Genomic DNA, 27,317 nt, shown 5'->3' with positions numbered 1-27,317 from the left:
CTATTTGTGTAGCCTTTTGGGGAATGCCAACTTGTATAATATGTTCTTTCGCTTTCGGTGTATTCACTAAGCAGTCATTAAGCATCTCACATACCAAGCACTTAACACTTTAGATACAGACAGAACATGATTCGTGCCCTAGGGGTTAGTGTTTAGTGTTTCTTTCACTTCTGAAGTTACTTTTAAGTAGTTTTAGAAATGAAAGAAAGGGTTATAGGTATCTTAACGGTCATTGTACAAACCACAGTGAGTATGCAAGTGAGGCATTATACCCTAACACAGTTCCTGACATTATCAGTGACACTCAGCCTGAATAAAGTTACACGAGAGTAACTTCGACTTATTTGTTGTGTGATCCGTCCATAATAGTGTTACGCATTTCGAGAGGATGCAGAAAGGGTCGCACAGTAATAAGTTGAAGGGCCCCGATGTACAGTGACCATGGCATTCCACCATCACCCTACAGGTTACTTGGTCCCTCTGCTGCCGCTGACATCCTTCAGCTGAGCAGCAGCCTTCCCTTACAAAGCCGGGGCCGGGCCCGCCTCCTGGTGGGCAATGATGACGTCCACATTATTGCCAGGTCTGACGACGAACTGCTGGATGACTTTTTCCATGACCAGAGCACAGCTACCAGCCAAGCAGGCAAGTGTGTATGATGCATTTTTGTCATTCTCCTTTTTCTCTGCTGAGGGAAAGCAGCACAGTATCTGCCCTGTCTCGAAAAGCCTCATTTTATAATAGAAGCCAGAACCACTCAATGACTTAGCCAAGGTAACAAAAATTTTACTTTTCTAAATATATTATTATTGATTCCAGGGAGGAAGGGACAGGGAGAGAGAGAGATAGGATCATCAATGATGAGAATCATTGATCGGCTGTCTCCTGCACACCTCATACTGGGGATTGAGCCCTCAACCCAGGCATGTGCCCTAACCAGGTATCTAACCATCACCTCCTATCTCTGGTACTTATGATGCGCCAATCTTTGTGACAGACACTGTGTCCTGTTAGGAAAATACCGTTGTTGTTTTTTTAGTTGACACATGACAAGACCAAGAGTCTCACTCTCCTTTGTTCCTCTACAGGGACCCTGTCCAGCATCCCCACCGCCCTGACCCGCTGGACAGAGGAATGTAAAGTCCTCGATGCTGAAAGCATGCACGACTGTGTTTCAGGTGTGTGACGATAGCTTACTTATCAGGGCAGTAGTGAGCCCTCCAGTGCTGAAACAAGTACATGGAAAATGGTTTGCCTGGTTCTTGGAGGCCGCAAGCTCTGCCTCTTTGGTTCTTCGCTCCACCTCCCCTGTGTAGCCTCTGATCTTTGCTTCTTTGATCCAGTTGTTAAAGTGCCCATTGTTAATCACCTGGAATTCCTGAGGGATGAGGAGCTGGAAGAAAGGCGAGAGAAACGGAGGAAACAGCTGGCTGAGGAAGAAACAAAAATAACTGACAAAGGCAAAGAAGACAAGGAGAACAGGGATCAGAATTCACAGGTGATTCATCTTTGGCCGTGTCTGTCTCCCTTAACTTTCTATGATTTTTGACATGCACATAGCACCAAGAGTCATTGTAGAATCCTTGGATGTTCACATTGAAACTGGATTTGCTGTACATTCACATGGTTTTGGGGGTGGGGATTCAAACCCAGAGGGGAAATAATTTCTCCAGTGTCTTACTGGGGAAGACGAGTCAGAACCAGAGCAGCTCCTGACTCAGCAGTCACACTATGTGGTCTCTACCTTTAGTGACTGCAACTGGGTGAAAAGAATGACCTTTACCACAACCGTGCTCGTGGTGATTTAGTTCCATTTGTCTTGGTAGATTGCCTTACCAAGTTTTGAGGCAGGGAGGCTTACCAGATAACCCCATTCCTTCATCTGCTTAGGCTTCAGAGAAAATGTTTTTAACCTGAACCCCCATCACCACATACAATTTCCTAGGGCTCAAAATCGCTACCATGATTTTGGTTTAGAGAAAAGCTAGCTACCTACCTTTTTCTGAAATTTCTGGAACCTACAACAGTGTAGCTTTAAAATAGATGAGTTAAAAGCTAATCTGTGTTCTAAAAGCCTAGTGACCATTACAGTGAAACGACCAGAATGACCGGTCACTATGACGTGCCTTGACCATCATGGGGCAGACGCTCAACGCAGGAACTGCACCCTGGTGGTCAGTGTGCTCCCAAAGCCGGAGCACTGATCAGAAGCCAGGCTCAAGGCTAGCAAGCGCAGCCGTGGTGGCGGAAGCCTCTCTCACCTCTGCTGCAGTGCTAAGGCGCAGCAAGCCAAGCAGTAAGGAGCAAGCAGATGGGTGGCTAGGATCGAGCCTAACCCGGCAGTCGGACATCCCCCGAGGGGGTCCCAGATTGAAAGAGTGCGAAGGCAGGGCTGAGGGCCCCCCTTTTCCCCCCTGCATGAATTTCATGCATTGGGCCTCTAGCAGAAATATAAAGAAATTAAAAGACTTCAGTGAAACACCTTATTATACCCTAGTCAGTAGTTAGAGTATCTGATGGATTAAAAGGAAGGATATTGTGATGTTCAGTTAGTAAGAAATATATTTTTATATGACTTTTACCTAATAAACAGTATTATTGTTCTAAACACATAAAAACGGATAGAAAATTAGCAAGCCTGGCTTGTAATTGAAAAAGCTGTAGTGAGCAAAATGAGCCCAGGGAAGGAAAACACATACAGATAAAACTTGAAGAAATTCTTGTTAGTCTCATGATTGTAGTCAGGTCATGTCCTACGTTCAGCCCAGCTCTAAAGTGGTTATTGTCCTTCTCATTCTTTAGTCAGCCATCTGGTGGTCCCCTTATCCCCAAACCATCTCTGAACATGAGTACATATTAGAGAAATTGGGGATATATTTGCACACTTAGGTATTCATCTTCCATTCAGGCCATTGAACTCATAGATGGCATATATGTGTGTATGGGGGAGGGGTGGCTATTGTAGTTGAGCTCCAGTGTGTTTGCAGAGTACCACATCGGTCTGTCCCTTCTCTTTGCAGTGTGCTGCGTCTAAGACAAATGACTCTTCTGAACAGAACCTCTCAGGTAACTCTCCCTTTCTCTTCCTCTCCTTTCTAACTGGTTGGTTCTTTCTCCTGACCCTTCCAAGTAGCTGGCCCAGGGGGCTGAAGATGAATGCTGGTGCTCTGTGGGATGAGGTAGTAGATTGTATAGTTTTAGGGTCGTACCCCATCTTGGAGATAACTATACAGTCTACTGTCTTTCTCACGGTGGTACACTTTCCCTCCAACGTGCTCTGTTCAGCTTCTCGTTCTGATTATGCTGTGTAGCCTTCGGGCATGTGTAATGAGGCAATGTGTCTTGTCCCCTTTGGGTGACCCCCCATGGCTCCCGAATGCCAGTCTTCTGTGGAAATCAAAAAATAAGGGAGGTTTAATGAGTTTTTCAGGAAGCTGAATTTATCCAGCTTTTTAAATGAGTTGTTTTTGTTTTTGTTTTAATAGCGATTATGTTCTTCTTAGTTCTCTGGTATTGAAATGCTTTTATGAAATGATATTGTGGGATTTTTTTTCTTAGCTAAACTAAAAGTCAGTAACCCTATGTTAGCCTCTTTTTACTTTTTGCTTCCTATGTAAATTTTATCACTCTGTGGAATTCAGAATTCTAGGAACATAATCTTGAGTAACCTGCTATTGGAGAAGGTAGCTTTATGGGCTAAATGGTATTACTATTATATGCTTTCTGTTCCTCCTAATCTTCTTAATGTCAGTAGCTATTTTGTGAGTCTGATAGGTCCATGTGGTATTATATGTCTCCCCCACCCCTATTTCCTCAGAACTGCTTCCCAATACCTTCTATCTCCTTTGGCACTTGAGTTGGGAAATGATTGTACCAAAGTCTACCCAGTCTTTTTAAAAGCAGTGAAAGAGGGTAGGTTTCCTGGTGCCCTTAATTTAGCAAAAGATCTTTGAGAGGGTCTATCATCCAGTAACGTGACCTCTTGCCTACTGCCCTTACTAGAGGATTCTGCTCATGCCGGGGTGAGGTAGTAAGTTGTATTGTTGTGTGGGGTAAGGATTAAGGCCCCAATAGAAGATAACTATACAACTTACTACTTTCCCTGGTGTGTGGCATATTCACACTCAGTCTTGGCAGTTGCTTCCCTCAGACAGAATTATAGATATATCTTGGATAATCAGGACTGGAAAAAGGAGTGGTGGAAAGGGGCAGGTGATAATTTAGAGTGGAGCAAATATAAAGTCACTTGAGCTTTTCCCCCTTCTGGGGCACAGAAAGAATTTAAATGTTAGGTCCTACAAAGGGATCTCCAATTATTGGGACTAAGATAGTGCTGTGCCTGAGCCCTTATCCTGAGCACACTAGCTCAGGCACCTGCTATTGCTATTGCTAGGGAATCCTGCATCGCTGGCTGGGTGGGATACTTGTCAAGCCACGTGTGTTGATTGAACGGCTCCTTGGGTTCTTGGCTGATTGCCCTTTAACACATCCATTGTCATTCTTTCCGAGAAAGATGGGACTCCTATGCCTGACAGCTACCCAACAACCCCATCTTCGGCTGATGCAGCTACATCTGAGTCCAAGGAGGCCGGTGTCGCTCTACAGCCTTCACAACAGCAACCAGCACTCCCAGCTCCCCCAACCTTGGGAGAGATTGCTCAAGAGCTGCAATCCCCAGCTGGAGACAGTGGAAACTCTGCACAGCTATTGATGCCTGTAGAGCCAGTGGAGCTGGGAACCGCAAGGCCAAGTGGAGAAGGTGAAACGACTCAGATGGAGTTATCCCCAGCTCCCACTATAAGTGAGTACAGTTTCAAGGTTTTGGGGAGGGGGGCGTTAGTTCAGGAGGAGAAAATAGATACCTTTGTAGTTTCTCTTTCCTCTCTTTAGAGACTTAGTCCTCAAAGAGTAGAATAAGATTGCACATCAGCCTCATAAAGTTAAGAATTCTTATCTGTGCGTCAAGTGATTATACATCTGAGTGTCTTATGATACTGGTGATGATGCCAATAGTATATTGAGGTGATCACTCTGTTCCTAGGTTATCATGCTGGGCTTATTATTTAACTTCTTTTAAAATAATCCTCCAAAGTAGATGGTGTTATCTCCGTGAATAAACTGAAACTTAGAAGTGAAATCATTAGCCCAAGGTCAGTAAGTAGTTGAGCTGAGACTAAAACTCAGATCCGTGTGAGTTAAGCTTGCTCTCCTTCCATAGTTCTAGGGATGGCAAGCACATAACCCCACACATACAGCTCTCCCGTCCTGGCAGGCATCATTTATCTCATGGCACTGTTTCCTATTGGTCTGAAATGGCGCCTCAAAATGCTCAGCAGCGTTCCAACAGGGTAAATTGAAACCTGCTTGCCATTGCTGCTCTATACTGTGCTGTGCTGTGGAAAAGCCTTAAGTTCTAGGGTTTTTTCCTTCAAAAACCTTGTTTATTGAGATAAATAGAACCAATATGCATTCATAAATAGTGCCTGTGGGAAATATGCAAGTGACAGGACCCCTTACCTGGGGTGCCTAGAAAAGATGCTTCACAGGCATGCCTGGAACCCAATAAATGTTCAACAGATGCAGGAAGGGACTTGAGCTGAGCCCATTAAAGTAGACGAAGTTGAGCGGGAACACAGGCTACCATGGCGTGAAGACAGAGAAGTGAGAGGTCTGATCTGGCTGCTTCTCAATTCCAGGCAGAGATCTAACCTCTCCATGTGACTTCCTCCTAGCCTCTCTTTCCCCAGAGAGAGCTGAAGATTCTGATGCACTGACAGCTGTCAGCAGTCAACTGGAAGGCTCTCCCATGGACACCAGCAGCCTGGCTTCCTGTACCCTAGAGGAGGCTGTGGGTGAAACCTCAGCAGCTGGCAGTTCTGAGCAGCCCACAGCAGGCAGCTCTACTCCTGGGGATGCCCCACCAGTTGTGGCAGAAGTGCAAGGCAGGGCTGATAGGTCAGGGGAACCTGCCCAGGCCACTGATAACAGGTAAGCACTATGTGAGCGAGAGGAGGGCAGGATGTGTTGGTGGGTATTTCGAGCCACATTCCTACTTGTTAACGAACACATATGCTGAGAAACGGGGGTTGTAGGCATATTTTATAAACGGAAAACATGTACAGAGAACAACGTGAAAATGATTTCCTTCAGCTCCACCCCTGCGTCCTCTGAGAGTTCTTCTACCAGAGAGTCTGCCGTGGGCATTTCCGGAGGAGATTCCCAGGGAATCTTGGAAGAGCCGCTGCCTTCAACAAGCAGTGAGGAGGAGGATCCCCTTGCAGGTGAGCCGCGTGTGAGCTCAGGCTCTCCTGGGCTTGTTTCAGCTGCTTGTGGCCGTTGGCATGGAAATGCCAACCAACCAAATGGTCCTGTTCGGGCGGTTGGCAGGCATATGTATTGGAGGAGAACCAGCGGTGAGGGTCTGCTGACACTGCGGAGTGGAGCGGGCCCAGGCTTTGGAGTCAAACTGATCTTTGCTCAAACCCCCCTCTGCCACCTCCCGCCTTTAGGACCTGGGCCATTCTGTCCCTTCTCTGACCCTCCTGATCCTGAGGGGTTGGTAACTACATGCTAGGTTCTTTAGGAAGGCTGTGTGACTGTGCACACAGAGCCTGGCCCAGAACAAGAGCTAGTCAGAGCCCGAGGACGGGGTGGGCCTTGCATGCAGTGAGGACAGAAGGCTGGTTTCTTCTAACAGGGCCGTGGGTTTTTCCTTCGGCTGCATCTCAGGCATCGGTGGAGGTGTGAGTTCCTTTACATCTTGCATCTCCCTTCAGGTATCAGTCTTCCCGAAGGTGTGGACCCCTCTTTCCTGGCTGCTCTGCCTGACGACATCCGCCGGGAAGTGCTGCAAAACCAGCTAGGCATCCGTCCGCCCACCCGGCCTGCCCCCTCCACAAACAGCTCAACTCCTGCGGTGGTCGCCAACCCCGGCGTGACCGAAGTGAGCCCCGAGTTCCTGGCCGCCCTGCCTCCCGCCATCCAGGAGGAAGTAAGTGAGCGGGCAGCCGGTGGAGCCAGGCTGTCTGGCCATAGCTATCCCCACCCTCAACCCCACTGACTATTTCTACTCCAATAGGTGCTGGCACAGCAGAGGGCTGAGCAACAGCGACGGGAACTAGCACAGAATGCCAGCTCGGACACCCCCATGGACCCTGTGACCTTCATACAGACTTTGCCCTCGGACCTGCGCCGGAGTGTCTTGGAGGACATGGAGGACAGCGTGTTGGCTGTAATGCCGCCGGATATTGCAGCTGAGGCTCAAGCTCTGAGGCGAGAGCAGGAAGCCCGACAGCGGCAGCTCATGCACGAGCGGCTCTTTGGTCACAGCAGCACCTCTGCTCTCTCTGCTATCCTCCGAAGCCCTGGTATGGAGAGGAGGCAGTGGGAGGGCTCTGGAATGTCGAACTCTGGCCACATGAGGGTTCAGTTCTTTGCCTTTGCGTTACCTAGACCTAGCTCACCACCCTTCTTCCCAATTTCAATTGCCTTTTCTTTCCTGCCAGCTTTCACCAGTCGTCTGAGTGGCAACCGTGGGGTCCAGTACACTCGCCTTGCGGTGCAGAGAGGTGGTACCTTCCAGATGGGGGGTAGCGGCAGCCATAACAGGTACTTTTGTCTTTTCTCACCTTGCCGTACCACCTCTCACATCTACAACTGCTCCAACTCGCTTAATATGTAAGTGGAGAGGCTGGATGATCTCCCGAGGGCCGTGATCAGCAAACTGCGGCTCGCGAGCCACATGCGGCTCTTTGGCCCCTTGAGGGTGGCTCTTCCACAAAATACCACGACCTGGGCGAGTCTATTTTGAAGAAGTGGCGTTAGAAGAAATTTAAGTTTTAAAAAAATGTGGCTCTCCAAAGAAACTTCAATCATTGTAGTGTTGATATTTGGTTTTATTGACTAATGCGTATGCTGATCACTGCCCTAGGGTATTTCCTTAAATGAGTGGAGGAGCCAGAGCTTGGACTCCCCCTTCATAAAGCCATACTCTTAGTTGAGTGTAGCTAGTAGAGACCTTACTCACAAAGTAAGGCGGCTGGCACTGGCTGTGATGGTAACAGCAAAAGTCACCTGCCCCCCACGCAGAGAGTAAAACGATGAGCCACTTCCCTTTGAAGTGGTAGTGTCCAGGCTGTGGCAGGAGAAGGGAGTACATTATTAACCAGGCTAAGGTAGAGTGGATTCCAATGGGAGGGGAGTGATCAGTTCCCACATAGACAGCAGGCAGCCCTCTGGTGGTCTAGAGAAGGTGGAAAAAGTATCATCTCCTAAGACTTTGCAGTCTGATTTTACCGATTGATAATACAGAACCCCTGCTCTCTTCTCAGTCGTTGTGGGATATAGGACAAGTCACTAGCCTGTTGGAGCCTCTTGTTGTTTATCTCGAAAATGGGCGATTCTTTAGTCTTTGCAGGCAGCCCCTTGAGGAAATTGGTGAAGTGTTAACCCAGAAACCATGCTCTGTTCCAGGCCTTCTGGTAGTAACGTGGACACTCTGCTCCGCCTCAGAGGACGGCTCCTCCTGGACCACGAGGCCCTGTCTTGTCTCCTGGTCCTGCTCTTTGTGGATGAACCAAAGCTAAATACTAGCCGTCTGCACCGAGTACTGAGGAACCTCTGCTACCATGCCCAGACCCGTCACTGGGTCATACGCAGCCTGCTGTCCATCCTGCAGCGCAGCAGCGAGAGTGAGCTGTGCATCGAAACACCCAAGCTCTCAAGCGAGGAAAAGGGCAAGAAGTCAAGCAAGAGCTGTGGGTCCGGCAGCCATGAAAACCGGCCCCTGGACCTGCTGCACAAGATGGAGTCGAAGAGCTCCAACCAGCTTTCCTGGCTCTCAGTATCCATGGATGCAGCCCTGGGCTGCAGGACTAACATATTCCAGATCCAGCGTTCAGGTGGGCGCAAACATACTGAGAAGCACGCAAGTAGTGGCTCTACTGTCCACATCCACCCCCAGGCTGCTCCCGTTGTCTGCAGACACGTTCTGGACACACTCATTCAGTTGGCCAAGGTGAGGAGCCTGAGGGAACCCTCCTCCTGGGGCTGGAATAGGGATGGTAGCCACAGCCTGGGGGAAATCTGAACCCTGAGGGAGCTGGCAGGTCTTTCTTAGCTGTTACTGCTGAAGTCTGGATTGTTTCTGGGCAGTTGTCCAGGAAATAACTGATATATAATGTCTTTTAATTTCACAAGGCAGTGTAAGTGTCCTCCCATTTTATTTATAAGTACAGAGGCCGATGCTCTAAAAGTTTACTAATCTTCTCTCCCTACACAGCCCCTGTTTCTTTCTAGGCTGCTTTGCCCTCAGTTGGATAAAACTGTCTGGCACCTCTCCTGTCTTACCAGAGCTATCCAAAGGAGTGGCGAGCCTCAGAACCAGGTGTCATTCCTTGTCAGGAAGCCACGCTTCCTGTGTAGACCCCTGGACCAAGCTTGTTTTTCTGTTCCTGCAGGTGTTTCCCAGCCACTTCACACAGCAGCGGACCAAAGAAACAAACTGTGAGAGCGATCGGGAAAGGGGCGGTAAGCAGGCCTGCAGCCCGTGCTCTTCGCAGTCCTCCGGCAGTGGCATTTGCACAGACTTCTGGGACTTACTGGTGAAACTGGACAACATGAATGTTAGCCGAAAAGGCAAGAACTCCGTGAAGTCGGTGCCAGTGAGCACTGGGAACGAGGGGGAGACCTCTCCGTACAGCCTGGAGGCCTCTCCGCTAGGGCAGCTCATGAACATGTTGTCACACCCAGTCATCCGCCGGAGCTCTCTCTTAACCGAGAAACTCCTCAGGCTCCTTTCTCTCATCTCAATTGCTCTCCCAGAAAACAAAGTGTCAGAAACACAGGCTAACTCTGGCAGCGGTACTTCCTCCACTACTGCAGCCACCTCAACCACGTCTACCACCACTACCACTGTCGCCTCCAACGCGCCCACTCCCCCTGCTGCCACCACCCCTGTCACATCTGCTCCAGGCCTGGTTACTGCCACGGCCATTTCTACCATTACCATAGCTGCTTCGACCACAGTGACTACTCCCACGACTGCTACCACTACTGTTTCAGGTGAGTGTGGTTGGAGGCTGGGGTGGGGCGTGTATACCACCTTGCCTCCCACTCCCCATCCAGTTAGTCCTCCCTAAGAGAGTGATCGGCTTGGTTTGTGCTTGTGAGACCTAAATGTGTTCATTCTCACCTTCATTAGTCTCAGTTCTCTCTCTGGTCCTCCCCTCCTCTTCCCACACACACCTTCTTCTCCCTCTCCCAGACACACACACACACACGCGTGCGCACGCGCGTTCCTTTGAGGACCAGCAGCCATTCATTGAATGTGGCTTCTCCTAGGTAAGCAGCAAACAAACGGAGGAGAGAGAGAAGGTTCCCGTCTTCAAAGAACTCCCAGCCTTTTCTAGCATGGTTGAGGGAGTTAGTTCTCAGAGGGAAGATTCAAGAGCAAGCAGAATACAGTGTGAACCGGAGTAGAATAGAATAGCTAGGCTGTTCCAGGAAGGGAGTGAACACTACAGCAGACTAGTGAGAATGATGTGAAGAAGTAGGTTTTGAAGAGGGGATTTTGTTAGTAGGGCAACAGTTGAGAGAAACATCTGGGATTCTTTGTCACTTTAGAAGATACAGTCATAAGAGTGCTTGGCATCTTAAGTCATTAGGCTTGGTGGGTGGATCTTCATTTTCACTGTTTCCATTTTGAAGTCCTGGGCAGTTCAGTGTGACTCCTTGTTTCTGCCGCTTTTAAGTCTTCGGCATGTGAGTCTCAGAGGCTTACAACAGTGTTCCGTCTATTTTCTCAAAGCTACTACTAAGTCCAGCAAATCTCCCGCAAAGGGGGTTGATGCGGGTATTGGCACTGCCGACTTTAAGATGGTGTCTTCGGGCCTCACTGAAAACCAACTACAACTCTCTGTGGAGGTGAGTCCAAACTCTTGCTGTCTCCCAGGGTTTGGGGAGAAAGGGTAGATGGGGTGGATAAGGTTTTAGTTCTCAAATTGGGGCTCACCTTTCTCCTTTCTTTCTCCCAGGTGTTGACATCCCACTCGTGTTCTGAAGAAGGCCTTGAGGATGCAGCTAACGTGCTACTGCAGCTCTCTCGAGGGGACCCTGGGACTCGGGACACTGTTCTCAAGCTGCTACTGAATGGAGCCCGCCACCTGGGTTACACCCTTTGTAAACAGATAGGTAATAACGGCATTGAAGCCTTCCCTAAACCTCTAAGCTGAATCGAAGTCCTGCGCTTCTATGGCACAGCACCATGCTCTCTTCTGCCATATCTATGATAGTACTGGTTGTCATCTACGTCCTTCTGCTCAGTTCTAAAAGAGCCAGGCTGGGCTTCTCTCTCCCCCAGTACCTGGCACGTGGCAGGTAATCCATGCTTAGGGCAATTGAGCATGTGTGGGACTGGCAATGCCCTTTTGTTTCTCCATTAAGAGCCCTCTGGCGAGCCTGCTGAGGCAGCTTTTGCCAGCTCAGAGATGTGCCTGCACTGTGATCAGGCTCATGAGTTGAAAGTCACAATAATACCCTCTGCCTTGGTGCAGTTTTGAAGGTACAAAAATCCTAAGACCACTCGTACATTACCTAGTTTTAGTTGTTTTCCTTTGAATTTTGCCAGAAAGGAAACTAAAATCCAGGGTGGTGAAGAGATTGAATCAACGAATAGAGCCAGATTTTTCTTACAGAAGTCTCTCTCTGCTCTCTTCCACCTCCATCCCAGTCATGGGCCTCCCTCGATATCAGCTGCCTGCTAAGGTGATAAGAGAGTTGATTGGACTATATGACCCAGGGCATTCTTTACTACTGAGAATTATAAGGCTCATCTCTAAGAGGCCTCTGACCTGTCTTGACTGCTGCAATTTATTCAATGCCCATGGACCAGGGAATATTTCGGCCCTCTACTACACATGCACCGCTAATTCTCAAAGCGGCCTTGTGAGGTTAGGCAGTATTAGTTGTATTAAGATGGGTAAGCAACTTGCCTGAGGTCACCACAAAAACCTCAGACATTCAAGAGGTATACAGGCTGAAAAACAGATAATCTTCCTCTTTACACTGAGCTGTGCTTCACGCAGAGTCTTGAGACCAGGTAAATTAGTGGTCCCTGGGTGATTGATCCAGAGCTCGCATAACAAGATGCATAAAGCAAAATTCCTGCTCACCTCAGGTCCTCTGTAGTTGAGCAAAAAGAGTACCCTGGGCAGGTTTCATGGTAAAGTTTGGCTTTCGGCTGCTTCGCTGGGCAAGTCTGAACACTTTCTCATTCCTCCCCCCTCCCCAGGTACCCTTCTGGCTGAGCTCCGGGAATACAACCTGGAGCAGCAGCGGCGAGCCCAGTGCGAGACCCTCTCCCCCGATGGCCTTCCCGAGGAGCAGCCACAGACCACAAAGCTCAAAGGCAAAATGCAGAGCAGGTGGGTGCCGCTGCCTGTCCTGCGGTGGGACTGGAATCTGGGACGTGCTGGAAGGTGGCTCTTGCTGATTTCCTGGTGGTCCCCCTGCCCCCGGGGGCAGATTTCCTTACCTGTCCTTGACACGTTTGGCCCGGTTTTTTCCTCGTGAGATTTCTTACTCCTCTGGTGATGCCAGGAGGCCCTGCTTGCTCTGAGTGTGTGTGCTTTGGTGCTGTCAGCATTCGCAAGCCACCTCTACACTATCCAGGTTTGACATGGCTGAGAATGTGGTAATTGTGGCATCTCAGAAGCGACCTCTGGGTGGCCGGGAGCTCCAGCTGCCTTCTATGTCCATGTTGACATCCAAGACATCTACCCAGAAGTTCTTCTTGAGAGTACTGCAGGTCATCATCCAGCTGCGGGACGACACGCGCCGAGCTAACAAGAAAGCCAAGCAGACAGGCAGGCTAGGTATGGAATTGGAGTGTCCAGTTGAGGGGCAGGGTTGGTGGTGGAGAACCCAGAGTCCCCGGAGGGCAGGACTTAATGTCATGTCTCCTTCCTGTTTCACCTTTCCCAAGGGAAGTGATGATTCTTTCTTAACATGTTGATGGCTGCATTCTGTATCTCCCTCAAGCTGCCTGCATAGGAAATGCATTAGTGCAAGTAGGAATTCAGGGGGAGTGGAAATCTGGCAAAGAAATCGAGGGCGGATCTTTTGCCGAACAAGAATTAACTCACTGAGTGTGCCTTTTCTGTTTCCTTGATCACTCCTAACTAACGCATTGCAGCCATGTTGCTTCAACCATGGCCTGCCAAACCCTATCTCTTTCCTCCTGTCCCACAGAACCCTCTCACCTGCTACCTCCATCCGCCTAGCACCGTGTACACTGCCCTTGTCTGTAACAGTAGCCCTTAGTGCCTAATGCTGAGCACTCTGCAGCTGTCTGAGCTAAAGCTCAGACTTCAGCAAGATGCCCTGTGGCAGCCCAGGAGATGGGAGAGCATTGGGCATCCCTCTTTTGACGTTTTATAGCTTGCCTTCTCTCTTTCTCCCAGGTTCCTCCGGGTTAGGCTCAGCTAGCAGCATCCAGGCAGCTGTTCGGCAGCTGGAGGCTGAGGCTGATGCCATTATACAAATGGTACGTGAGGGTCAGAGGGCGCGGAGACAGCAACAAGCAGCAACGGTTAGCATGGTGCCTGTGGCCCCTCATTCATTTGTCTCTCCCCCACCAACGGGGTTTCACTGCCCTTGTATGCTTTTGCATTGAGTTTGCTATTTAAATGCTCTGGACAACAGAGTTACTTTTTTGTTGTTTCCTTTACTGTTTGTTCGTTGGTTTGGTTTGGTTTGGTTTGGTTTGGTTTTAAAGCTTGGCCATCATACCCCACTCCCAGCTATCCCGTCAACAGTGGCGCTTTTGCAAACTGCATAATGCTAAATGTCTGGGTTCTGAGGGGATGTGGGATGAAGCTTTTTCAGTTTCGTGGAACAATTCAGGTACAGCAGAGACATCTCAGGAATCCTGCCCCTGGAAGTCCCCCAAGCTTGGTCCACATCCTATGTGGCCACCTCTGGCTACAGCTGATCCCTCCACCCTGACCTCTGCCTCTGCCTCTGCCCTCCATGTTCCCCTGGCACTTAGGCCCTCGGGCCCTTTTAGGAGAAAACCTTCAGGTTCCCAGGCAGTGAGCTCACGGGTGGGATCCCAGCACAGAGTGGCTACAGGAGAGGCCTGGCATCGTGTATGTATGCTGTGGCACTCTTTTTCTGTCCTTGCAACATGCAAGTCACCTTCCCCGAATGCAGGGTAAAAGGTATCCTGCGGCCTGGTGTTCCTTTATATAAATACTGTTATACAATATGAGTTCAGTGAACATGCTGGGAACAGCCTAGAACTTGAGGGCCTTGACTCAAGCAGGGTAGAAAGGGAAAATAATAGAGAGCTGTTATTCTGGAGTATTTTTTCTGCCCAACCCTTTTCCCACACGTGATAACGCCGATGTTGTCTTTTTAAATAATCACACTAATTCCCCTATTATTTTACCTTTTTAAAAAATATTTTTTTAGCCGAAACCGGTTTGGCTCAGTGGATAGAGCGTCGGCCTGCAGACCGAAGGGTCCCAGGTTCGATCAAGGGCATGTACCTTGGTTGCGGGCACATCCCCTGTGGGGGGTGTGTGGGAGGCGGCTTATCAATGTTTCTCTCTCGTCTATGTTTCTAGCTCTCTATCCCACCCTTCCTCTCTGTAAAAAATCAATAAAATACATTTTTTAAAAATATTATTTTAATTGATTCCAGAGAGGAAGGGAGAGGGAGAGAGAAACATCCATGACAGAATCACTGATTGGCTGCCTCCTACATGTTCCACACGGGATGGAGCCCACAACCCAGGCATGTGCCCTGACCGGGAATTGAACCGTGACCTCCTGGTTCATAGGTCAATGCTGAACCACTGAGCCACTCTGGCCAGGCTTATTTTACCTTTTGTGAACAAAGCCCTTCTGCCCATCCGAGCTTTATATTTATGTTCACATGTAAAGTGTCCCAAGAAGAAATCTTAAGTCTGTATCCAAGAGGCTAGTCTATGACTACACATAGGTCCAGAATGGAACTGAGGCAACGCAGGCAGGCATCCATGGAGGGAGCTGGCTAGCTCAGGGTGGAGGACAGCAAAGGAGGTGGGAAGGCCATTATTTTGTCCTCGAGATCTACTTTCCTGGCCTGATAAAGGAAGCTTCTTTCTAAGCCTATGGCATGAGAAGTGGTAGGACCAACCTTAGCCTGTCCCTGAAGAATGCATAGCTGCACCTTTTAAGTGACTTTGTCTCCCTTTTATCCAGTCGGAGTCAAGCCAGTCAGAAGGTTCTGTCCGGAGGGAGGAGTCACCCATGGACGTGGACCAGCCATCTCCCAGTACGCAGGACACTCAGTCCACTGGTCAGTACTGCTTCTCGTTTCCAGCCCAGGAAAAAGAAGTCAGTCTTCATGGAATGTCGCCGGAGGTCCCGCTCGACAAAATGCATGCTCAGTGTTTCCTATTCATTCGAACAAACACTGTTTTCTGTACCTGCTGATAGGCAGTTACCAACCAGGATCACTAGCCGTAATCGCCTCACCGTCATCTCGGATTCACAATACGTGTTGCAATTCCTGTAGTAAAGAAACTAGGATAGCCTAGCTGGTGTGGCTCAGTGGTTGAGTGTCGATCCGTGAACCAGGAAGTCGTGGTTCGATTCCCAGTCAGGGCATATGCTTGATTGTGGGCTCGATCCCCAGTGTGGGGTGTGCAGGAGGCAGCCGATCAATGATTCTCCCATCATTGATATTTCTCTCTCCTCCCTTCCTCTCTGAAATCAATAAAAATATATTTTTTAAATACTTTTTTAAAAAGAAACTATGGTATGATATGCATGGAGATAGGATGTATTTGAATTTTGGCTTCCCCATTTACTAGCTCTGGGTGAGACCTGAGGCAAACTTCTCTTTGTTTCCATTTTATTCTTTAAAATAAGGATGTTCATAGTTAGGATTAAATGAGCTAATATGTATATATATTGTTAGAGCAGACCTGGCACACAGTGGATGCTCTTATTACAGCATTTCTCAAAACTAATTGTACATGAATACTTCGTGGGACCTTTTTTTTTTTTTTTAAAGCTATATTAGATCATTACTCTGAGAATTAATGAGGCAGTAAGTAGACCAGCATTGTTTGGTAGAACTTACATCTGTGTTTTCCGATGGTCTTAGGCTCTACAGGTTGAGAACCGCTGGCAGTGTCGCCTAAGATCATCAGAAAACACAAGATATTTACATTACGATTCATAACAATAGCAAAATTCGTTTTGAATTTTAACAAAAATAACTTAATGGTTGGGGTCACTACAACATGAGCAACTGCATTAAAGGGTCTGGCATCAGGAAGGTTGAGAACCACCGCTGTGGCCAGTGGCCAGTCTTCTTGGTCTGCGTGCTTGGTGTGGGGAAATGGAAATGAAGGGCCAAGCTCAGAGGCCTTCTGACTCCTGTGTGTGCCTTGTAGGCTCGGACGGAAACTCGCAGGGGGAGAAGGAGGAGCGGCCACCTGACTTACCCCTGCTCAGCGAACAGTTGAGCTTGGACGAGCTGTGGGACATGCTGGGCGAGTGTCTAAAGGAACTGGAGGAGTCTCATGACCAGCATGCGGTGCTAGGTGAGCGGTGGCTTGAGGGGCCACTAACCTGCTCTGGGGCCCCTTCAGCCGCTTACTTTTCTCCCTTCCACGTCACCCCCTTTCTCTGTCTCTGATGAGGATTCAAAGGAAAGTGTTTTTTGTTTTAAATGTTAGGGGGGAAATGTTCTCTCTTTCTGTGGCTGGTGTCTTTACTTTTTAGACCAGGGGATCTATACAGCTGGTTGGCCGTTTTTCTTTGGTATCAAGGAAACTCGGGTGTGCTCTTCGGCTTCACTCTTTTATTCTACCCTTACATTTCTCCTGCAGGTTTCCATTATGTCTTCCATGTTGGGTTTTTGTAACTAGACGATGTATAAAGAAGAGGTTTGTAAAAATGTCATCTCCCTGTCATTGCTACCAATAGTGCTGCAGCCTGCTGTGGAGGCCTTCTTTCTGGTCCACGCCACAGAGCGGGAGAGCAAGCCCCCTGTGCGGGACACCCGTGAGAGCCAGCTGGCGCACATCAAGGATGAGCCGCCTCCCCTCTCCCCGGCCCCCTTGACTCCGGCCACTCCTTCCTCCCTTGACCCGTTCTTCTCCCGGGAGCCCTCGTCTATGCACATCTCCTCAAGCCTGCCCCCCGACACGCAGAAGTTCCTTCGTTTTGCAGGTACGGGGAACTGTTAGGCCCTCAAATATGGAGGGCTCTGAGATACATTGTATCCTTAGCTGGGTGTGTGTGTGTGTGTGTGTGTGTGTGTGTGTGTGTGTGTGTGTGAGAGAGAGAGAGAGAGAGAGAGAGAGAGAGAGAGAGAGAGAGAAAGTGAGGCCAGTGAGGGAGGGCCTGTCTGGTAGCACTTATGTGTCGCATTACCTTTTTTCCTTGAAACAAGAAATACCTACTGGCTGGCTGGCTGTCATCCAGTCTTCATGATTCCCACTGTCCTCTCTCCCCTCAGAGACTCACCGCACTGTGTTAAACCAAATCCTACGGCAGTCCACTACCCACCTCGCCGACGGGCCCTTCGCTGTCCTGGTAGACTACATCCGTGTCCTCGACTTCGATGTCAAGCGCAAGTATGTGCCCTGGATGTCAGTGGGGGCGGGAACTCTCCGAGTAGTTTGCAAGTAGCCATCATGCACAGGGGGTGCAGGAGGCCTCCTGAGCACTCTCTCCCCTGCTCTTCCTCCCTGTGCACCTACATGCTCACTTGCTACAGTCTGCGGGGCCTTACTTGGTGGAGATGGGGAAACGGGAGTTGGTAGTGAATGACCTGTCCCTCCCAACGACTGGGCGTTCCCCAGGGGAGCAGTTGAGGAGCAGGAATCAGTAATTGGAGGACAGGGAAAACATCTTGGTGAGTCTTCATTCTGATGAGGAAACAGAAATTTGCTCTGCCACCCCCAATCCTGTTTTCCTTCTTTTCCTACCCCCCTCCAGATATTTCCGCCAGGAGCTGGAGCGCTTGGACGAAGGGCTCCGGAAGGAGGACATGGCTGTGCATGTCCGCCGTGATCATGTGTTTGAAGACTCGTACCGGGAGCTGCATCGGAAATCCCCTGAAGAAATGAAGAATCGATTGTAAGAGCCCAGAGCAGAGAAGAGCAGGGGCCAGGCTGCCGCCGTAGTGAAGGCTTACTCAGGCCCCCGATGTGCGGAGGGACATAGGGAGGCGGATCCCTTTGGGATCCAGCTGATGTCAGCACACTGCGCTGCCTCCCCCATCTCCCTGGCCTGGTCTCATAAGACCGATCTGCTGCTGTCCCTTGGGCTGTGCTGCCCGACAATTCCCCGTCAGAAGAGTCTCCGGCATTTATAAAAATAGACCTGATGGCCCGGCAGAGGGAGTTTTCCCATTGTTACAGTGGAACATGCCTACTGAGCAAATGTTACCTCGGGCTAGGGAGATACCGCTCACTGGTGATGTGAAGCCACCAAGAGGAGGTTGGCAGCTTGTTATGCCAGATGTCACGGGAGCCGTGAGATGACAGGCCTATGGGAGCAGCTCAGGTGCTCCTAAACTCAGGAGTGATGCCTCCTCTCCCTTGTGGCTTGGGCTTGCTATCCCTGCCATCACACGGGAAGTCATGGAGGCTTCTGAGACAGACCGGGCCCTGCTCTTCCACTCCCAAATCCTCACTGACATTGGACTTGGTGCACACTCTCTTCTCTGGCACCACCTGGCCACTCCCTGCTTCCCCTAACTAAGTGAGGCCTCATTTAGGCCCCTCTCACCATTCCCATTGGTGTTTTCTGGAATATTGGGCAGCCTTTACTGGCACTTCAAGGTATCCATCAATAATGCCCCAGCTGGCACCCTGTCCCGGGACCTTACACTCTCCAGCCACTGCTGCGGTCACTCGTTCCCCTGGGTCATGCTGTGTAAGCGAGCGGCTGTCCTGGGCTTTCTGAACACCATTTCTCCCTCTCTCGCGCAGGTATATAGTGTTTGAAGGCGAAGAAGGGCAGGATGCTGGAGGGCTCCTGCGGGAGTGGTATATGATCATCTCTCGCGAGATGTTTAACCCTATGTATGCCTTGTTCCGTACCTCACCTGGAGACCGGGTCACCTACACCATCAACCCATCCTCCCACTGCAACCCCAACCACCTCAGCTACTTTAAGTTTGTTGGACGTATTGTGGCCAAAGCTGTATATGACAACCGCCTGCTGGAGTGCTACTTCACTCGCTCCTTCTACAAACACATCTTGGGCAAGTCTGTCAGGTGAGGATGTGGCACAGCCCTAGGAACCGGGTCCTTTATCTGTGTCCTGCCCCTACGCTGCCCCTCCTCCACCCCATCCCATGACCCTGTCTGATTGTGTTCTTCTAGGTATACGGATATGGAAAGCGAAGATTACCACTTCTACCAAGGCCTGGTCTATCTGCTGGAAAACGACGTTTCCACTCTAGGCTATGACCTTACCTTCAGCACTGAGGTAGGTCAGGGAATCCTGCCTGCAGCACATCCCAGCTCGTCTAGGAAACCTATTTCGGATCACCCTTGACTGGGCATTGGATAACCTCATGGTTTTAAGGAAGTATCTTGACTTCTTAAAGTCCCATGCCCCATTTCCCATCGGGCAGAGGGCACTGGGTATTTGTATGAGACATCACTAACAGAAAAACCAGAATTTGTAAAACAATCCAGACCGTTTCCCGGTTTCCCCCTCATAGAAAACAATGTGTTCCTCCAGTTACTCTCCATTCCCAAAAGTAGTTCACTGTAGAAAAATTATACAAGTGAAAACAAATTTTTGAGGTCACTCTTCCGCCAAATTGTTTTTGTAAAGATTGTGTTATGTTGTTACATATATTAGCCATACCCTTTTTTCCTTGGCCTTTTCCTGTTGGAAGTTATGACCTCATGAGAAAAGTCACTGTTTTTTATGACCTTTTTCGTCTCTCTGCCCAGGACACAGCAAAGAATTTAGGGTGTGTTCCCAGGCACCTATATAAACCCCATCCTATACCAAGCCCGGTACATCTATATGATTGATGTCTTGGGTATTCTAGGTCCAAGAGTTTGGAGTCTGTGAAGTTCGCGACCTCAAACCCAATGGGGCCAACATCTTGGTCACAGAGGAGAATAAGAAGGAGTATGTACACCTGGTGTGCCAGATGAGAATGACAGGTAAAATATTTCCTTTCCTCTACCCTCATGGGGGCCCAGAAAGACAGTGGCAGGCCAGGCAGGCAGGCCAGTGAGCTTCCTAGTAGCAGCATGGGCTAGACTGGGGAGATTTCTGACTCTGACACTTGTGTGGGTTCAGATGTCACATGGTTGTTGGTTCTCTCTCCAGGAGCCATCCGCAAACAGCTGGCGGCTTTCTTAGAAGGCTTCTATGAGATCATTCCGAAGCGCCTCATTTCCATCTTCACTGAGCAGGAGTTAGAGCTGCTCATATCAGGACTGCCTACAATCGACATTGATGATTTGAAATCCAACACTGAATACCACAAATACCAATCCAACTCTATTCAGGTGAGCCGCTGCGGGCATTGCCCACCCCTCCACCCCTGAGCAGTGCTAGTTTGTGTGGCACCAGAGAAAGCAGTACTGACCACTTACCTATGTGTAACTCTTCATTCTCTGGGTCACATGTTTAGGTGATGTTTTTGCTCATCCTGTGAACGAACTGAAGCCCATCTTCCAGGAGAGACTGCCTAGATTCCAAGTCCCATCCCCCCTCTTTTCCAGGAGCTCTCTGTCTAACACTGGCTGCTTGTGTCCCTTCCTACAGATTCAGTGGTTCTGGAGAGCATTGCGTTCTTTTGACCAAGCTGACCGTGCCAAGTTCCTCCAGTTTGTCACGGGTACTTCCAAGGTACCCCTGCAGGGCTTTGCTGCCCTCGAAGGCATGAATGGAATTCAGAAGTTTCAGATTCATCGAGATGACAGGTCCACAGATCGCCTGCCTTCAGCTCACACATGGTAAGGAGAGAAGCATTCAGATGAAGCTTGCATATATGCCAACGTTGGGCCCTACTCAAGGTTGGGAGCTTTGGTCTGCCTCTGGCTGCCCTGCCCCTGGGGCAGCTCCCATTTGGTGGGTTTTTGGAGAGGCTGGTGTCTGAGATGAGAAGCTGGCCCAGACTCAATGGGGCTGGAGAGACAGTGTATCCCAGGCTCAGTGTGGCTGGGGAGACAGTGCAGAGAATCCCCACCAAATGAGACCACAGTGTATCCCAGGGCTCAGTGTGGCTGGAGCACGGAGTTAGAGTTGCGGGGAGCACAAAGCTAAAGAACTCAGCAGGGGTCTGATCACCAGTGACCCCAAATGCCTCCTTGGAGCTTGCACGTTAGCCATAGACAAAACCATGGTGTTTAAGCAACAGGGTCAGGTCTACGTTTTAGGTGCCTGGTGGCCAGTAACGGGGCCGGTTAGAGGAGGGCAGCCCAGGCTAGGGCAAAATGGGGAGTCCACAAGAGGCAGGGAATAGGTTCCCTCGGGGAGGGGTCACGTGGGCATCACGGGGACATGGGGGTTTGGCTGCCATCTTTCATTGGGAACTCATCTTTCTTCTTTCCCCAGTTTCAATCAGCTGGACCTGCCTGCCTATGAGAGCTTTGAGAAGCTCCGCCACATGCTACTATTGGCCATCCAGGAGTGCTCTGAAGGCTTTGGGCTGGCCTAGTGAGCCCCCTGACTGTGGGGTTTTTCTACCGTTGTTGGACCTGGGAAGGGGGGGATGAAAACAAAATGAACGGGAAAGGAAATGTTGATACCAATAAATGAAATCCACCAACTCACCATGTGTGTGTCCCAGCTGCCCCAGCCTTCTCCAGTGCATACCTGTGCCCTTCCTCCTGCTCATTCTTTCCTCCCGCCCCTTTTCTCACCTCCTCTCCCCATTCCATGCCGTCCATGCTCCCAGCCCATGTGTTTAAAGGCAGTAGCCTTTGCAGGGACCTGTTCGTCCCAACTGTTTGAACAGTGTGCTCCTCAGAGTCTGTGTTCAGAAGGATTTGCTGCATTGAGACTTGAAACCTTTGGATAGGGGAAAAATTATATATATATATATTTTTTTGTTCTGTTTGCATTTCTTAATTTGTGCTTGGAATGTGTTGATGTGCACAGCTAATGATTCAATGCGAGACAAGATTGGCGTCTGTGTTGTGGAGGTTTCAAATAAAGAGCACTCTTCATAACTCACTTTTCACAATGGAGTTTTTTTCAAACTTAAAAGAGAAAAACGGCCCTCGAGCACGTGCTAGACATCTGGAGAAAAGATCCAGATGGACGCTCCAGAAACCGTCTCTGCCGTCACCGCGGTGTATCCTCCTCCAAAGTTGGTTTTCCTGTAGTCGGGAGAGAGACGCAGCCGCCAGGAGCTGGCGCGTGTGTTTTAAGAATGGGACCCACGCTTGGGAGTGGGACAGAGCATCATGCTTGAGAGGAACAAACCGGTAGAACTCACCGTCTTTGGTGAGCCTTTACGACAGTCTTAAGTCCGGCTCAACCTAGAATTTTTATTTCATCTGTTTGGTTTTAACCAATTTCAAATAGTGGACAAGCTCTCTAGGGAAACAGTCTTACCATCCTTTTGTTTTGGTTTTGTTGTCTGCCTGTCTGCCAGTCTGTTCACAGATCACTCGATAGTCTCTTGTGGTTTTTATTCCATACAACCCTTAAAACCAATCTAAGGACTTTGGTTCCAGCCTCCAAAGAAAAAAAATAAAGGTTTAGTTAGAAAAATAACCCCCAAGTGGTGCTTGCTTTGTGTGGTTTTTCTCATTTTCTGAGGCTCTGCATAAAGGTTTTCCCCTTGGCCATGTCCCAAAGTGGATCTAGGAAAGCAGTGTGTGTTCTTAACCTATACCTTTGGTCCCGATGCAAATGGCTACTGGACATTTCTCTCCCTGTTTTTCAAAATTCAAACTTGTCTGGCCCTGCTGATGACAGAAAAGATAGATAACTCAACCCTGTCCCTGCTACTGAGCGTCCAGTCAAGGGGAAGAGACTGGTCGGCTCTGCGACTAATGTAGGAAGGGGGATCAGTGAAGATCAGTGAAGACTCCATTGTCAGTGGACTTGGGATCCATCAACTTAAGAAGTGGTTCTTTGGGAAATCAAAGTAGAATAAAGCTCTCACATTTAAATTTGAAAAGGGTTGGGAGTTGGGTGTAGAAGCTGGCCATACAGGTGAAATAACCCTGAAGGAAATAAAAGTAACTCAATGGCATACTACAAAAACCTAGCTTGACCAAATATGATTTGCCTTTGGGATGTGCATATGGTGTAATATTAATCCCCTCAATGTGAAATGAGAAAGATCCTATCAAAAAGATACAAAACACTTGCTAACACTCAACTATTGCTAGCAACTTAAAGGTAGAGACACTACCTTAAGGTAATCTCGGACCAAAAGCCAACATCATGCCAGAAGCCTAGGTTGCCAGTTATCACGTTAGCACTGTTCTGCTAGTCCTAACCATGAAGTAAAGCAGGAAAACAAGTATAACTTGACTATGCTAAACCAAGAGAAGTTGCTAGAACTTAAAACAGTCCAGCAAGCAGCTTGGTTATAATGAACAAAATACTAGTAAACATTTATTGTCCAACAGGTATAAATAAATTGTAATAAAATCATACAGTGGGATCCTAAACAACATTAAAATGTATGGCATGTATCAACATGCATAATCCCAATGGTAAGCAAAAAGTATGAGGCATATTTAAAATTTGCCGAGACCTGTTTGGCTCAATGGATAGAGCGTCGGCTTGGGGACTGAAGGGTCCCGGGTTCGATTCTGATCAAGGGCATGTACCTTGGTTGCGGGCATATCCCCAGTAGGTGGTGTGCAAGAAGCAGCTGATCGATGACTCTCTTCGATGTTTCTGGCTCTCTGGCTCTCTCCCTTCTTCTCTGTACAAAATCAATAAAATATATTTAAAAAATAATAAAATAAAATTTACCAACACCCTAGTTGGTGTGCTCTGGTTGAGCATCCGCCTATGAACCAGGATGTCACAGTTCTATTCCCCAGTAGGGGGCGTGCAAGAGGCAGTCAGCACTGATGTTTCTAATATTTCTGATCAGTAAATTGTAATAAAGTTACAGACAATACTACATATTTATGTACTAAGAACATGAAAACCACATCCATATGTATGAAAGGTATAAAAACCCATACATGAGTATAACTAGTGCATGATGTTCAGGATGAGCTGGGGCGGGGGACTGGGGGCATTAGGGGACACGGCTGGGAAGAGAGCTTCAACTGCATTGGTGATGCTTTATTAAGCTGTATGGGGTATTTATTTGGCTGTATCTTATAATGCCATACTGTATAATGCTTTATAACTTTTATACGTCTGAAGTAGTTTATAAGTTTTATGAACAACTTGTTAAATTTCATAATGCATTTTGGGGTAGGTAGCAGCAAGTCAATGACAGGCAGGCCTGATTCTACATGAAGGCTAATAACTGCGTGATAAGATTAAATGTCTCTTTTTGTCCCCTAATAATTGCTTCCACTGCTCTGCGCATTGATGGCCACAGGTTATCTCCTTATTGAATTAGTCTCCGTCTCCTATAATTAGGGTGACCATATAATTTATCATCCAAAGTTGGACAGATTTAAGAATAATAAAATGATGCTATTAATAATTATGCTGAGCCACAGATGCAAACAAACGAGATAAACTGTGATTTATAGCTCTATATTTAGGATGCATATCTGTCTTGGCTGGGAAACAATTATTACCCATCATAAAGAATTTTATTGAGCACTTACCATGTACTGAAAACAGAAGTCTCTGCTTTCCAGAAATTCACTGAAGGGAAAGAGGCAGATGATAGGAAAGCGTAGGAGGAAATGAGTACACAAAGACTCTTAATGGTGTGGCTCAATGGTTGAGCGTCGACCCATGAACCAGAAGGTCACGGTTTAATTCCTGGTCAGGGCACATGCCCAGGTTGTGGGCTCAATCCCCAGTGTGGGGCCTGCAGGAGGCAGATGATAGGTAATTCTGTCTCATCATTGATGTTTGTCTCTCCACCTCTCCCTCTCTGAAGTCAATAAAAGATATTTTTTAAACTACAAAAGGCAGCATAATAGAAAAGATATATTTGACTACTAAAATGTTGGAAACACGATGTACTGAATTTAAAAGCGATGACAGCCCAGCCTGTGTTGCTCAGTGGTTGAGCGTTGACCTAGGAACCAAAAGGTCACAGTTGGATTCCGGCCAGGACACATGCCAGGTTGCAAGCTTGATCCCCAGTAGGGGGTGTGCAGGAAGCAACCGATCAATATTTTTCACATCAATGTTTCTCTCCCTTCCCTTCCTCAATCAAATCAATTTTAAAAATATATCCTTCGGCGAGGATTTTTTTTTAAATGACAATCTTAAAAAAAGATACATCTCTAATAGATAATGCATTTATATATATATATACACATCTCTAATAGATAATGTGTGTGTGTATATATATATATATATATATATATATATATATATATATATATATATATCAGATCGCTAAGAGACCTATGCCCCAATAGAAAAATATACAAGGACATATAAAGGCAATTCACAAAAGGAGAAATATAAATGAGCAATAAACATAAAATTCTTAACCTCTGTGACAAAGACTATTATCTATGTAATAATCGAAGATCCATTTCGTTAAATCTCAATGAAAACCACTTACCAAACTGAAATATATATGTGTATGTGTTAACACAGGTGGAAGAGAACGTGAGAAAGTGGCACCACTTTCCTCAGGTAATTTTGTAGTGTCTGCCGACAAGAGCAGAGCAGCCCCTGACTTCCGGGAGCTGGCCCGGCATGCACAGTTAGACCTTGGTGTTCTGTTCAACATACATATTTCAGACAAGGTCATTCTGTGACCGAGTAAGAAAATTAAAACAACTCCATCATAATGTCTGAACACTGAACATAAGCATTGTTCAAACCACAAAAATGAACCAAGCATTCCCTATCCTGATTAATATAAGGGACTGCTGTTTTTTGCATAAGCAACTCTCCAGCCTGCCCTCTCTAGAGAAGATGCACAAACATAACCATAAAATTACCCCTACTTCTGGGTAGTATTCAATCTAGAGCAAAGCCACACTTCCTGAAACTGTTCCCAAATCATGTAGCACAAGCCCAGCTCCCCATGCTGAGCTCAGAGCAGGTTCACGGCCCTGGCTGCTGTCAGCATGGGCAGACACCAGGAAGAACCTTGAAACACACATAGTAAGATGTTAAACAGTATGCATCCTCCGCTCCTGATAACGCTTTTTAATATTCACTAATTAAGACGGAGTAGGACAGCCCCAACTTGGCTTGCAGACACAACACTGCGTGTGTGTGCATGCGCACACTAATGTGAACGGTTTGAGGTGGGTGTGTCTTGACCTTCCTCTTTCATTGATTTTTTTTTGAGAGCGGCACAGGTCAGGGCACCGGGACTCCTTTTCGTTGTTAATCTTCATCTAAGAATATTTTTTACATTGATTTTTTAAATATATTTTATTGTTGTTTTTTTTTACAGAGAAGAAGGGAGAGGGATAGAGAGTTAGAAACATCAATGAGGGAAACATCAATCAGCTGCCTCCTGCACACCCCCGACTGGGGATGTGCCAACCCAAGGTACATGCCCTTGACCTGAATCGAACCTGGGACCCTTCAGTCTTGCAGGCCGATGCTCTATCCACTGAGCCAAACCGGTTAGGGCTGATTTTCATTTATTTATTTATTTATTTATTTATTTATTTATTTATTTATTTATTTATTTATTTATTAATATATATTTTTATTGATTTTAGAGAGAAGGGAGAGAGAGAGAAACATCAATGATGAGAGAGAATCATTGACCAGCTGTCTCCTGCACACCCCACACTGGGGATTGAGCCCACAGCCCAGGCATGTGCCTTTGACTGGAATCAAGCCTGGGACCCTTCAGTCTGTAGGCCGACGCTCTATTCACTGAGCCAAACCAGCTAGGGCTCCATTGATTTTTAGGGAGAGTGGAAGGGAGGGAAGGAGGGAGGGGGAGAGAGAGAAAAGAGAGAACCTGCAACCCAGTTATGTGCCCTTGACCAGGCATGGATCCTGAGACCCTTTGGTGTGTGGGCTGGCGCTCTAGCCACGTAGCAACCCCAGGCAGGGCAACACCACTCCTTTTTATTGCTTATGTCCTTCTGCTTTGTTCACTCAGTCATTCAACAAACATTTATTGAGCACTTACCATGTGCCAGGCATAAATTCCTACCATCATGAAGCTGACATTCTAATGG

The 27,317-nt window shown here is 48.0% G+C and overlaps 1 protein-coding gene across 13 annotated transcripts in view; it reads left to right on the top strand.

Moving 5' to 3' along the window:
* HUWE1 (HECT, UBA and WWE domain containing E3 ubiquitin protein ligase 1) overlaps positions 1-22,244 on the top strand; it is a 140,881-nt gene extending 118,637 nt beyond the window's left edge. For 9 of the 13 annotated variants that reach the window (XM_084870976.1, XM_084870972.1, XM_084870971.1 and 6 more), the window contains 28 exons: positions 467-645; positions 1,089-1,178; positions 1,344-1,498; positions 3,021-3,066; positions 4,514-4,801; positions 5,697-5,988; positions 6,151-6,281; positions 6,777-6,991; positions 7,079-7,367; positions 7,506-7,608; positions 8,473-9,016; positions 9,459-10,062; positions 10,808-10,923; positions 11,034-11,190; positions 12,290-12,422; positions 12,670-12,872; positions 13,461-13,588; positions 15,247-15,343; positions 16,449-16,598; positions 16,984-17,229; positions 17,519-17,636; positions 18,001-18,141; positions 18,999-19,286; positions 19,395-19,500; positions 20,078-20,195; positions 20,365-20,546; positions 20,806-20,996; positions 21,598-22,244. In XM_084870976.1, coding sequence (XP_084727102.1) covers positions 467-645; positions 1,089-1,178; positions 1,344-1,498; positions 3,021-3,066; positions 4,514-4,801; positions 5,697-5,988; positions 6,151-6,281; positions 6,777-6,991; positions 7,079-7,367; positions 7,506-7,608; positions 8,473-9,016; positions 9,459-10,062; positions 10,808-10,923; positions 11,034-11,190; positions 12,290-12,422; positions 12,670-12,872; positions 13,461-13,588; positions 15,247-15,343; positions 16,449-16,598; positions 16,984-17,229; positions 17,519-17,636; positions 18,001-18,141; positions 18,999-19,286; positions 19,395-19,500; positions 20,078-20,195; positions 20,365-20,546; positions 20,806-20,996; positions 21,598-21,700 — 5,413 coding nt within the window. In that variant the 3' untranslated portion in view covers positions 21,701-22,244. The remainder of the gene's footprint in view (positions 1-466; positions 646-1,088; positions 1,179-1,343; positions 1,499-3,020; positions 3,067-4,513; positions 4,802-5,696; positions 5,989-6,150; positions 6,282-6,776; positions 6,992-7,078; positions 7,368-7,505; positions 7,609-8,472; positions 9,017-9,458; positions 10,063-10,807; positions 10,924-11,033; positions 11,191-12,289; positions 12,423-12,669; positions 12,873-13,460; positions 13,589-15,246; positions 15,344-16,448; positions 16,599-16,983; positions 17,230-17,518; positions 17,637-18,000; positions 18,142-18,998; positions 19,287-19,394; positions 19,501-20,077; positions 20,196-20,364; positions 20,547-20,805; positions 20,997-21,597) is intronic. The other 4 variants (XM_084870967.1, XM_084870975.1, XM_084870973.1 and 1 more) reach the window with 4 other exon arrangements.
* The last annotated feature ends 5,073 nt before the right edge of the window (positions 22,245-27,317 follow it).

Source organism: Pipistrellus hanaki (genome assembly GCF_964339955.1).
Source record: "Pipistrellus hanaki genome assembly, chromosome: X".
In the NCBI taxonomy this organism is placed as follows: Eukaryota; Metazoa; Chordata; class Mammalia; order Chiroptera; family Vespertilionidae; genus Pipistrellus; species Pipistrellus hanaki.
Note: the sequence above shows the minus strand (reverse complement) of the source record. Positions and strands in the feature narration are given on the sequence as shown.